An 11,937-nucleotide genomic window follows, 5' to 3' on the forward strand; every position below is an offset into this window, starting at 1 on the left:
AATACAATTCCTGTTAATAGATCCCTTGTTTTTAGAGAAAACAAAATGATGAAAGATATTTTTAATGTAGAAAATGTGAGTCTCAATCTGTGTACCTTGAGGGTGGTTTTGTTACAGGGGCCGATTGGTGATTCTCAAAGTGAGAAGGGGGACCGAGGAGAACCTGGAACACCGGTACGTGCAAGTCACAGAATGTTAGAGTTTGGAAGGGACCAACCCCTCTGCCAAAAGCAGCATTACATAGGGTAGTCCACACAGGAATGCATCCAGGCAGGTTTTGAAAGCCTCCAGAGAAGGTGACTCTGCAACCCTTCTGAGCAGCCTGTTCCATTGCTTCATCACCCTCACTGTAAAGAATTTTCTCCTCATGTTGAGGTGAAACCTTCCACGTTCAACATTGTATCCATTGTTCCCTGTCTTACTACTGTTCACCACCAAAAAGAGATTGACACCCACCCCTCAGATAGTTATAGACATTGATCAGATCCACTCTCAGTCTTCTCTAGGCTAAACAGCCTCGGGTCTCTCAGTCTCTCTTCATAGGGGAGATGCTCAAATGTGCTAATCATCCTCATGGCTCCCCACTGGACTCTCTCAAGTAGATCACTCCTCTCTGTTGAACTGGGGAGCCCAAAACTTACCACAGTATTCCTGGTGTGGTCTCACCAGGGCAGAATAGAGGGGTAGAAGAACCTCCCTAGACCTGCTGGACACACTTTCTTGATGCACCCCAGGATACCATTCGCCCTCTTGGCCAGCATTTATTTCTTATGCTTTTTGAATGCAGTGATCCCTTTTTTGATCTTCTCAATCTTGTTAATTTTCTTTTGTGTTTTTCCTGTGTAGGGAAAACCTGGAAAAGAAGGTGCCCCAGGTCCTCCTGGCTTACCAGTAAGGAAGGAAACCTTCTAAACATTTTCTGAGTAATAGTCAGCTGTTTACACAGTCGTATTTTCCTGTCACAGCTTTTTTCCCATTGCAGAATGTGTTTGAAAGTACTGATTTGCACACATTGAAACATTTCCTCTCACACAGATGGCCTTGGGACATACCATGGCCTCACAGGTTTAGTCAGGAGAGAGTCTAACTTCATAGTACCATAGTATCAATCCGAGTTGGAAGGGACCACAAGGATCATCTAGTTCCAACCTCCCTGCCATGTGCAGGGACACCCCACACTAGATCAGCCTGGCCAGAGCCTCGTCCAGCCTGGTCTTAAACACCTCCAGGGACAGAGCCCCAACCACCTCCCTGGATGTTGTCTCTTCAGTGTAAAACAAAGAGGCCTGTTGCTTGCTGCTCTCACACTCCCAAGTTATGCAAAATTAATTCCGCTGAGTTTAATTCTGGTCATGCAAAAGAGTTACACTTTCACTTTAGCTTAAATCAAGAGGCAAAATGAATAAATTTTAGTCACTAGAATCAAAGACATTCATTTACAAAGAAAAATTGTTAAAGTCACAAGTGCCTTGGCCTGAAACAAGATGACTGATACATGTTACCAATGTTATATTTTCATCTTATAATTCTTAAAATATGCTGGTTTATAACCAAAAATATTTGATTTGCATGGTAATTTAAAAACTGAAGTCACTGAAATGTATTTGGTATTCAACTGCTTTGATGCCAATTTTTTTTTCATATTTCCTTGATTTCTACTTAGTAGGGTCACAATGACCTTAGAAATATCAACATTCTTGTCAAAATAGCAGACCATCATGCAGACAGACCAAGTTCTGGGAGAGGCAGCTGCTGAATGGGAGAGCTTGCATTGTGTTCGGTTTCTCACCTTTCAGAAACAGTAGTTTGCAGAGGGAAAACAAACCAGAGCATCCTACATTTGTGCTATCCAGAGCAGCTCCACCTTGGCATTGGTGGAGAGTGCTGTTAGCAAAGCAGGTCTTGATGAGTGACCTACAGTACTTCCCACAGGCATGGAACTACACCTCAAACTAAGTCTTTCCCTGAGCATTCTTCCCTTGTGCAAGCTACGTTCACCTTGCCATTGCCATGGAAGATTAAACCTTTCTATTTTAGATGTTACTGATGATGGTGCTAAAAGATCAACCCTCATTAAATTGTGTCCTGTCACCTGCAGGGGCAGAAGGGTGACCAGGGCAAACCAGGACTGATCGGCAGGCAAGGAGCTAAGGTATCGTCTCATGGGTTTGTTGTTAACATTCTGGGGGTGAGGATAAGGTATGTTTGAGGGCTATTATATCTTTTTATTTACCACTGTGTATGCAATATGTTTTACTTCACCTAACATGATAAATAATGATATGATGGGATAGGGAATGGATATGCTGAAATCCTGTGTTTGAACTGATGTCCTTCTGTGCCTTCTGATGTGTTCTTGTACTTCTTGGTATACGTGGCTGAATAGCTGTGTGAGGAACAGAAATGGGGATGGTAAAGGACTGGTCTGAAATGTTATGAGCAATGTACTGAAGTAGTAGTGGGCACCAAATGTCATGTCATGTGTTGTTTTTAATAAACCTATCTCTCATCAAGGGGATGAAAGGAAACACTGGTCCACCTGGAGACTATGGTCGAGTAAGTGTGAATTATCTTCATCATATCATTTTTCTGAAGAATAAGGATAAGCCAAACTGATTGTATGAGGCAATAATGGGTGTCCCATGATGCTCTAATCAAGGCAAGGCTTTCTCAAAGGTCTGGTGTTGCAGTGAGTCTTGCAGAGATGGCACCTTCCTTCCTGTGGAGCTGAATACACAATCAGGTCCTGGCTAAATCTCATTGAGTTCCAGCAATTCCACCTGTCATTTGTAGAAATGTTGGAATGTTGTAGCGTTAGACTTTAATAAATTTATACATTGAGTTCTCTGGGTGCTTGAGGAAGTGACCTGAAATCAATTCAAGGTGAACTACTGTGCTTCTCTCTTCATTCTTACTATTCTTCCTTTTCTTACCCTCTTAAGACGGAGTATTATGACGGTGTGGTTGGTGAAAAAGGAGATGTAGGACCCCCTGGACTTCCAGGACCAAAAGGTCACCGTGGCATGCCTGGTGAGTGGGACATAAAACTAGAATCTTTTAGCAAAAGCTGCCCACTCAGAGGGCTCATCAGCACATTATTTGTACATGCCATAGACAGACTATGGAGGCTGTAAGTCTCTGATAATGGTCATGCACTTTTTTTTCTGCTTTTATTTTGTAAGTGCAGAAGCCTGAAGTTTGCAGTCAGTATTAAAGAGTAGTGACTTTGCAGAATATGCAGTGGTCTTAACTCCAGTTCTATGTACATTGCTTTTGCAGGGCCCCAGGGTCCTCCTGGAATTGCTGGTAGACCAGGTATGTGAAATCATCCAGCACCAACAATAAAATGCATTGTTCTTCCTGCCCATTATACTCAATCAGCTTTCTAGAATCTTCACTTCAGATGACATTAAACATAGTTCTAAGTGGTAAAAAGCTGTCAGCCAAAAGCTTTGGTGGGCCAAGTGTTTAAAAAAAATGTTAAAAATAAATGTTAAGTGTCTTTGCATTGTAATTATTTAATGTACTACAAGATAAAAAAAGATTTTATGGATGAATTCAGTATGTTTGTCTCTCTCTCACCCTGTCAAGTACTTTGCTGTGAAACTCCATTTCTTCTTTAACTTCGTGTTTGTATATTTTGTTCTGTGGTTAGGTGTGTCAAGACCTGGTGTGAGAGGTCCCCCAGGATTTCCTGGGCCAAAAGGAACTAAAGGAGAGAAAGGACAAACTGGAGTTTGTATTGTGGGCCCTCCAGGACTACCTGGTGTTACTGGCAGACCTGGCTCTGTTGGATTACCAGGTCCTCCAGGAGAACCAGGTGATGTTCCAGTATTGTATATATCACGAACAAGAACAAATTCAGTCATCTCAATATACATAGAATAAACCAGGGTGGAAGAGACCTTCAAGATCATCACCTCCAACCCATCAACCAATCCAACCCACCTAAACAACTAACCCATGGCACCAAGCACCCCATCAAGTCTCCTCCTGAACACCTCCAATGATGGTGACTCCACCACCTCCCCAGGCAGCCCATTCCAATGGGCTCTCTGTACAGAACTTCTTCCTAACATCCAATCTAATATCTAATGTACAAGATTATTTAAATACTTTACTTACAGAGTATGTTTGGAGTAATATGGTTGAATATAATTTCTCTTCAGAAATTTTCTTTTAGGATATACATGCAAGCATACAGTGAAGGTGTCTACTCCATTGTCAAAGGGGTACTGTGGGGAAGATAACAATTAATCCCTAATATAAAGATTTCTCACCTTTTATATAACTGTGGCCAGAAAAATCTGCTACATAACCCCAGGAAAGACTAATGAAAGAAATATCTGTTCTTAAAAGCAATTCTAACAAAATGTGTAGTGACTCTGTGAAACTTAATTCAGAAGGGGCTAATCTGGAAACCAGAGAGATCACCTGCATGCCTTCAGAGGTCACAGTGATCCTTGGAGAAGGTCTGAAGTTGTACAAACATGAAAAAAACCCAATAGCAGTTTATAAAACTTCTAGGAAATGTATTAAATACTAACAGCATCATGTGGTCTGGTCCAAACAGGCTTCTCTGATCCAGTGCCATTGTAGTGCTGCTCTTTACTGTCTCCTTGAAAAATCTAACTATGCCCCAAATATATGACTGTAGGAAGAGCTCAAGGCATGTTCTGTTTTCCCAAAGCAATAGTAAATACAGCAGAATAGTTCTGTCAAAGATACAGGGGCAGCATTAGGATTTTAAAGAAGTTCCCTTTCCATTCATGGTAAAAGAAAGAATTCTGTTTCTGCTGATTGAAATGAAGTGGAAATACTTTCCCCACAAAGAACAACACTTTTTAAAGGCTAGACAGATGGATCCAACAGTCTGCTGAGACTGACCTTGGCATTGCTGTGTTTATCCTCAAGTACTTTCAGATACAAGTGTTTTGAATTTGTCCAGACTGTTCTCTTATAAGTGGATCAGAGAATATCTCCACTTGGAAGGGACCTCTGAGGATAAGAATAGTGTCTCCAGCTCATAGCCTTGAAACTTTTCTCATAGCAACTAGTGAATTGTCTGAATAATCAGCCAATGTAATGGTGTCATGCTCTTTTCATTTGCAGGTAGAGTAATATTTAGAACAGGCCCACCAGGACTTCCTGGGGAGCCAGGGTGTGTGGGACCTCCAGGACTTCCAGGAGATGTTGGCATGAAAGGTCAGTTTCAGAAGACTGTTGCTCAGTAGTAGATGGTACAATCCAGTAACCTTCATGGATCCTCATGAAAAGGATCCTGTGTGGATACTCCTGAAAAAAACTCAGAAGGTTTCAACTGAATCTTCCTGCATTTTCCATTAAATGTTATCAGTTCTAACTGTCTGGCCACAGGTCCTTCTGTACTGTGCTGAAGGTGATCTTCCAACAAAATTAAGGCCATGATTCTACCTCTGTCTGTCCAAAAAGCTCTACAACAAACTCTAACATGTTAATTAAGCTTGGGAATGGTTTGCTGCAAAACAGCTAATGAATTGGTTTTGTTCCAGGTGATGAAGCTTATGTGTGTACTGATTGCACCTACATCCCAGGAATACCTGGCCTTCCTGGTTCTCCTGGGCCACATGGTCAGGATGGTGTGCCTGGTAAGTTGTCTTGTTGTTTCACACTGTGCAGGAGGAAATGCCAGTGATTTTGCTTCCTGCATGAGGATCACATGTGTGCATGCCTGCAGCATTCAGTCTTTGAACTAGTCTGAGCTTGTGGTGTGAGATCATGATACAGCTCCATCTACTGATAGGAGCACAAACTCCAGAAGAGAGGAAGTCAGAATGCTAGCTAATAGGTGCAGGTGCAGCCTGAAGCCAGGTCAGTCTGTGGTGATGCAGTCAATGTAAGAGGCCAAAACATTCAATGCTGGGTGTGTTATCAGATTTTGTCAAAATTCATGCCTTTGTTTGCATTTTTCTTTACATGATATGCTGCTTCTTTTGCAGGTAGAGAAGGAACAACAGGCCCAAAAGGTTCTCCAGGTTCTCCAGGAGCACCAGGCTTTCCAGGAGCTCAGGTAAGACTTTGGGTTTTCAGGTTGTTTTTCAGATTGCAGAAGAAACCGCATGGCTGATGTTACATGCAGTGTCATGCTGAGTGACCTCAACAGTTTTCTTTCTGTAGTAATTAATGTGTCTGCATGGGAAGCCTGGGTAGAGGCTGTAATGTGTGGTTGGCCTAGCTTGCTCAGCACAGCAAGAAGTTCAGCCCAAGCAGTGAAGCAGATAAATACCTCTGCAATTAACCTGTGCTGCATTTCATGATGGCTGGGCTGCTTCTTCTGCCTGGTGTTGGTAGTTTATAGTTAACTTCTGTTCATCTACAGAATTCTGTAATCATGGCAGGGTTTCTAAAGCATATAGACAGTTTTGTGTTCTGTGATCATTGTCGGATGTCTTACTTCTCTTGTTTCCAGCATACTCAGGACTTGCCAAAGTCCTAGCTGTGCAGAGGAATTTGCTTCTCATAATAGCCTCTTTAGGCACTGGTTCTTAGGGGACAAGATGAAGAAGGAAAGCTGACACCTGCCACCACAGACATACTATTTGGTTGTTCCATCTAATTCCTGTAGCACTAATTATTTATAGGAAATTACATTTGGTGCTGCCCAATAAAAAATGTCACACACATGTCATCCTGGTAGTTGCTGTAGAGATGCAGAATGAGTCTGCTAACAGGCTTTTCCAGAAGGCTGCCGACATCACTAGAGTCCAGTGTGCTTTCAGCTTGTGCTGGTTTTGACTGGGATAGAGTACCCACTTTACACCCTGTGGGGGAAAGAAAGGAATGGAGAACTTCCTTTCAAACAGAGTCAGCTGTAGCAGTTATAGTGTCCCTGGGAAGATAATCCCATGTGGAGGAGATATCTCTAATTGGATTTTACAGTTCTTTCATGTCCTTCTTTTTGTGCCATCGGAACACAACCAGGTAGCTGACGCTGATCCATTAAACGGTCCTGTGTTGCTCCTGCTTATATTACACAAATGGAAATGGACACAATGTGTGCCAGGGGAGGTTTAGGTTGGATATTAGGAAATGCTTTTTCACTCAAAAGGTTAACAAACATTGGAATGGTCTGCCCAGGGCAGTGGTGGAGTCACCGTCCCTGGGGGCATTCAAGTGGCATGTGGACCTGGCACTTAGGGACATGGTTTATTGTTGACCCTTCAGTGCTGGGCCAAAGATTGGACTGGATGATCTTGAAGGTCTCTTCCAGCCAAATGTATTCTGTGATTTTGTGATAATCAGGGCCAAGAGGAATAAAGTCAAGGGGGGGGGGGGGGGAAGGCCAATTAAAAAACCCATGTTCATTGAAGTGTGCCTTTACAGTGAATATAGCTGTGAATAAAGAAAACTACTCTCAGGTATTTAATTGCAAAAAAATGAAAGCTTGAAAACAGTTGACACAGATTGTTCTATTCCAGGGACCTCCAGGTTTTAGAGGAGAGCAAGGATATAAAGGAGCAAAAGGTGAACCAGGATATGTGTATCCAGAAGGGCCAAAAGGTGAGCGAGGAGATCCAGGGGCCAGGGGAGACAGAGGAAGAAAAGGTTCAAGTGGATTTCTGGGAAGACCTGGCTCTAAAGGATCCAAGGGCTCTAAAGGTGAAGAGGTATGTGTGCACTGTTTGCATTAACAGAGAATTACTGAAAACCTGACACTATTTCTATCTTGTACAACAGTCTGTTTGTAACCATTGATACTAAAAATCCATGTTCATTTAATCACAAGGAAATCAGAGGACAAAATTCCTTTTAACTTCACAGAGCTACTCTGTTACTAAAGTAATGTAAGAATTATATTCAGTCGTAGAATTGGGCCTTTTCTTATTGAAGCTGGTGTAGAAGGCAAGTAATGCTTAGTGTACACCCATGTGTAATCATTAATAGGGACTGGCTGGTTCAAAAGGAGATAGAGGACTACCTGGATTGCCTGGCAGTCATGGTCTTCCTGGAGAGATGGGGCTCCCTGGACTGCCAGGATATGGACCACAAGGAGTAAGAGGTTTCAAAGGCTCTAAAGGAATTCCTGGTCCACCTGGATTGCCTGGAGAAGCTGGTTTGTAACTTCCTGTTTGACCATATTTTACCATATTTGAAAGAGTACTCAACTGGAAATGATAGCAGAAGTCATAGGATCATAAAATAATTGAAGGGAGTCCAAAATCCTGGTCAGAGAAGGGTCAGCTGTGAGATTACACCATGCTACTCAAGGCATTATGCAGTTGGGCTCATCCCCTCTGGGCAGCCAGTTCCACTGTCTGACTGTCCATACCATGGGGGGGGAAAAAAGTAAATATACAGGCACCATCATTAATGTGAGCTCAGACATCGGGTGAAATTCAGGACTTAGTCATTGTTGAGAGCCAAGAACATAGCAGTGTATGCATTTAGAGGTAAGCTTCGTGCTGAAGGACTCAAAGTTGGCCAGCAGATACAGTCAAAGATTCTTGAAGAGAATCTCTGTGGAACAAAGTTGCAAATGAAGCATTTCTCAATTGATCATTTTCCTGCTGACTTTGTCCTTCCTTTTCTGGCTCTCTGATAGGCTGCAGGAGGGCTGAGAAGCAGACTGCAGGTGGCCTTGTTGTCAATCAAATTCTTTGGCTTTACAAAGCCAGGATCTGAAGGCTTTCCCAAGCCTGCTGGAATTTTGGAAATATGGGAACTGTAGAATTTTGTGTTTTTAACTGAGGAGATTGGTCACTAATATTTCTCAGTGCTTAAGATTACCCATTGCCAAACTATAAGCCTTTGTAATCTTTGATTATGTGTTTGCTGAAGGTCTGAAAGGAGAGACCAGTAGGGTAACTCCATTACCTGCCCTGCCAGGACCTCAAGGACCAGATGGTTTACCTGGACCCGCAGGAGTGCCAGGTGAGTACACCTGCACTAAATACAGTAAAAATCAGAGATAAGGTAAACTGGGATTTTAATCCCAGCTGTGGGTTACTCTGCTTTTTGTGGTACAAGAGCTATGGAATTTGCAGTAACTTTCCCTTTCAAGAGAACTGGGTTGAGTGAATGTGAACAGAAAGGGCATATATCCTAAATTATGCTGGGTCTGCTGCAACCATCAAGAAGGAACAAAATTAGGTTAAAGCATTCTTAATCTTCCTGAAGCTCTTAGCCTTTCTTATGCTTTGTAGAAGCACAGTTTAAAAAGTAAATTAATTACAAAGTTTCTTTTTCACCTGACTGGTACTAACCTTTGTTCTAAATACTAAGAATTTGAGTTTCTTCTTTTGGGTGTGTTTTGGACTTGGATTCTAGGTGGGGTGTGAGTTGGTTTGTTGGTTGGTTGTGTTTTCTTAAGATGTCTTTGCTTAGGTTTTATAGAACAATCATGCTTAAAGCTGCTCCTAATAGTGTAAGAAAATTCCTTGGCATCTTTATGGTAGCTTCAGTTCTTCTGTTACTGCTCTTGCAAGCCTCACCCCTATAATGTGTGTTTTGTATCTTCTCAACAAGTGGAAGATTTCTGTCTGCATGTAGTTGTTCTGGAAGTCTGGAATTTGGGCAGATTGTTTAACAACTTAACTCAGAGACTCATGCCTGCTTTGTTGCTGTGAAGACAAAGTGCATTTTAACTGTGAAAATCTAATGTGGAGGAGAAATAGTGCCAAGACCTAATGTATCATAGTATCAGTCAGGGTTGGAAGGGACCACAAGGATCATCTAGTTCCAACCCCCCTGCCATGGGCAGGGACACCCCACACTAGATCAGGCTGGCCAGAGCCTCATCCAGCCTGGTCCATCAGTGTCCTAATTCATGAGGATAAACTATAAATCCTCTAATGCTTCAAACTGATGTTCTGTGGTAAGATAGATTCCAGTTTACTTATTTCCTTTGTACAGGTAGGGTTGGAGCAAGAGGTCAGCGAGGCGATTCAGGACATCCAGGGCCTGTGGGTGACACAGGCTTTCCAGGGCTTGGCTTTCCTGGAAACCCAGGACCAAAAGGTAAAGTACACTTTTGATCTGCTTGAAAAAAAGTGGAAACACACTATTCCACACTAAAAAAAATCAAGTTAAAAAAAATAAAGTCACTGAACCTTGATCAGACAGGCAAGGTTTTTTAGCACTCTTGTGCTAATAGTGTCAGAGCTTCAGAACTGCCCACACACAAATCCCCATTTGTAAAATCAGGTACTAACCATAGTATCTGTACTGCTATTGAATTCCTTTTGCAGGAGATAAAGGACTGCCAGGAGGCAGAGGCTCACCAGGTTGTGAAGGAAAGACTGGAGATCCAGGCCGAGCTGGAAACCTGGGCCAACCAGGAGAAAAGGTTTGGTTAGAAATACAGCATCAACTTCTCCATAGCTCTCATTCATAAAATGTGATGCTGAGCAAATAAATTAAGAAGTATAAGGAATATAGGAGTCCCTGTATGTCCTGAGCAGTGCTGCACAAACTGTGACACTACATTTTTATATAAAAAGCCAGGCATTTAACTTCATATACAAGATTCTAGAGCTCCATGTATTTGGGATGTTTTGATACTTCAGTTTTCAGAGCACAAGGAGGATATTGCATTGCTTACAGTAAAACAAAAATGTTAAACATTTAAGGCCACAGCTACTAGAAAGATGGCTTTTGAGAAATTGCAATTAAGCATATAATTAATGGAGGTCAGTACAAGTAAGTATGCATTCAATTTAAGTGAGTGCTCTGTTTGAACTGAAACATAAAGGACGGAGGTTGGAGGTAATACTTCAGCCACTCTGGCAGATGAGCAGAGGCTAATCTACTGATGGCATAGGTAAATGTAGGGTGCTAGGCTACCCTGTAATTAGGAGTCAAATTGGAACAAAATCATAACACCTAAATGATTTGAAAAGGTGGCAGTTCTTCTTTTTTATGTGCTCATGTATCACTCTTTTATGGGCTTGACATGACAGAGTGGATTTGGAGCTGTGGATTATACTTTGTCCTAATTGTTATTTAATCTACGTTCGCCACAGAACAGCTGGATGTGGAGTGGCCTTTCTGGTCCAAGTACATCATCAGTGGCTGGTATAATCTCTGCTCTGCTGACCTGCTTCATGAACACACTGCTTTGCTGGTAGTCAAAGCTAGTACTGAAAGCAACCAGCAGTTCAGTCAGCCAGGAAAAAAACATAATTCAGACTTTGCATTCAGGGAACAGGTTTGGGACACTTGTAATAAAACCAATCTTCATGGAAAACAATGTTCAGAACAATGGTTTTTAAAAACCCAGTGACTTTGAGTATTCTGAGACACATTTGGGAGCTGACCTTGATTATTTCAATAAATGTTTTGATAAAAATATGACTGTAGTATAGAAATAAAGGAAAAGTTACAATTGCATGAGCTTCAACCAGATTTTCCCATACAGCTCCGAAGCTTTTCACACCTGCAGCAAACATCACAATGCAGTAATGACCAAATGGAGGGAAGGGTCTTGCATTGCTCAATACCAGTTTCTCAGAGTAAGGAGGCAGAGCTCAAAAGTTGTCCAGACAAATTGCTCCTCTGGTGTGAAACCTGCAGCTGGTCAATAAGGAATATCCATTGGCCTGCTGAATTGGAACTGTCAAAAATTATAACATGAAACTTACCTTAATAAAAGAAGTTAATGGATCACATAGTGAAGAAAACAGTTTGACAGATTTGCTAAGAGCAGTGGATTGTTTACATTTCTCTCTGTGTTGTAGGGTGACCCAGGTGTGGTTATTCCTGGAGAGCAAGGTAGAATGGGTCCACCAGGAGGTCATGGCATTCCTGGTTCCAGAGGCGATACTGGATTTCCAGGACTTCCAGGCATACCAGGGCATGCTGGACGTGATGGTGATGATGGCCTAAGAGGTACTGTTGTCAAACAAAGTCAAGGAGCACAGCAAGTTATTTTAAAGAAAGGAAAGCCAAGTCAAACAATGC

The 11,937-nt window shown here is 42.1% G+C and overlaps 1 protein-coding gene across 2 annotated transcripts in view; it reads left to right on the forward strand.

Moving 5' to 3' along the window:
• The window catches only part of COL4A3 (collagen type IV alpha 3 chain), a 74,820-nt gene that overhangs the window by 41,001 nt on the left and 21,882 nt on the right, over positions 1–11,937 (forward strand). For both annotated transcript variants that reach the window (XM_068145516.1, XM_068145515.1), the window contains 16 exons: positions 118–174; positions 847–891; positions 2,099–2,152; positions 2,515–2,556; positions 2,943–3,030; positions 3,280–3,315; positions 3,656–3,820; positions 5,113–5,205; positions 5,532–5,627; positions 5,979–6,049; positions 7,458–7,646; positions 7,924–8,092; positions 8,818–8,910; positions 9,892–9,996; positions 10,227–10,324; positions 11,715–11,865. In XM_068145516.1, coding sequence (XP_068001617.1) covers positions 118–174; positions 847–891; positions 2,099–2,152; positions 2,515–2,556; positions 2,943–3,030; positions 3,280–3,315; positions 3,656–3,820; positions 5,113–5,205; positions 5,532–5,627; positions 5,979–6,049; positions 7,458–7,646; positions 7,924–8,092; positions 8,818–8,910; positions 9,892–9,996; positions 10,227–10,324; positions 11,715–11,865 — 1,552 coding nt within the window. The remainder of the gene's footprint in view (positions 1–117; positions 175–846; positions 892–2,098; positions 2,153–2,514; positions 2,557–2,942; positions 3,031–3,279; positions 3,316–3,655; positions 3,821–5,112; positions 5,206–5,531; positions 5,628–5,978; positions 6,050–7,457; positions 7,647–7,923; positions 8,093–8,817; positions 8,911–9,891; positions 9,997–10,226; positions 10,325–11,714; positions 11,866–11,937) is intronic.

This window comes from Melanerpes formicivorus, unplaced genomic scaffold (assembly GCF_026170545.1).
Source record: "Melanerpes formicivorus ecotype bairdi unplaced genomic scaffold, bMelFor1.0.p_v2 SCAF_12, whole genome shotgun sequence".
NCBI classification, from domain to species: Eukaryota; Metazoa; Chordata; class Aves; order Piciformes; family Picidae; genus Melanerpes; species Melanerpes formicivorus.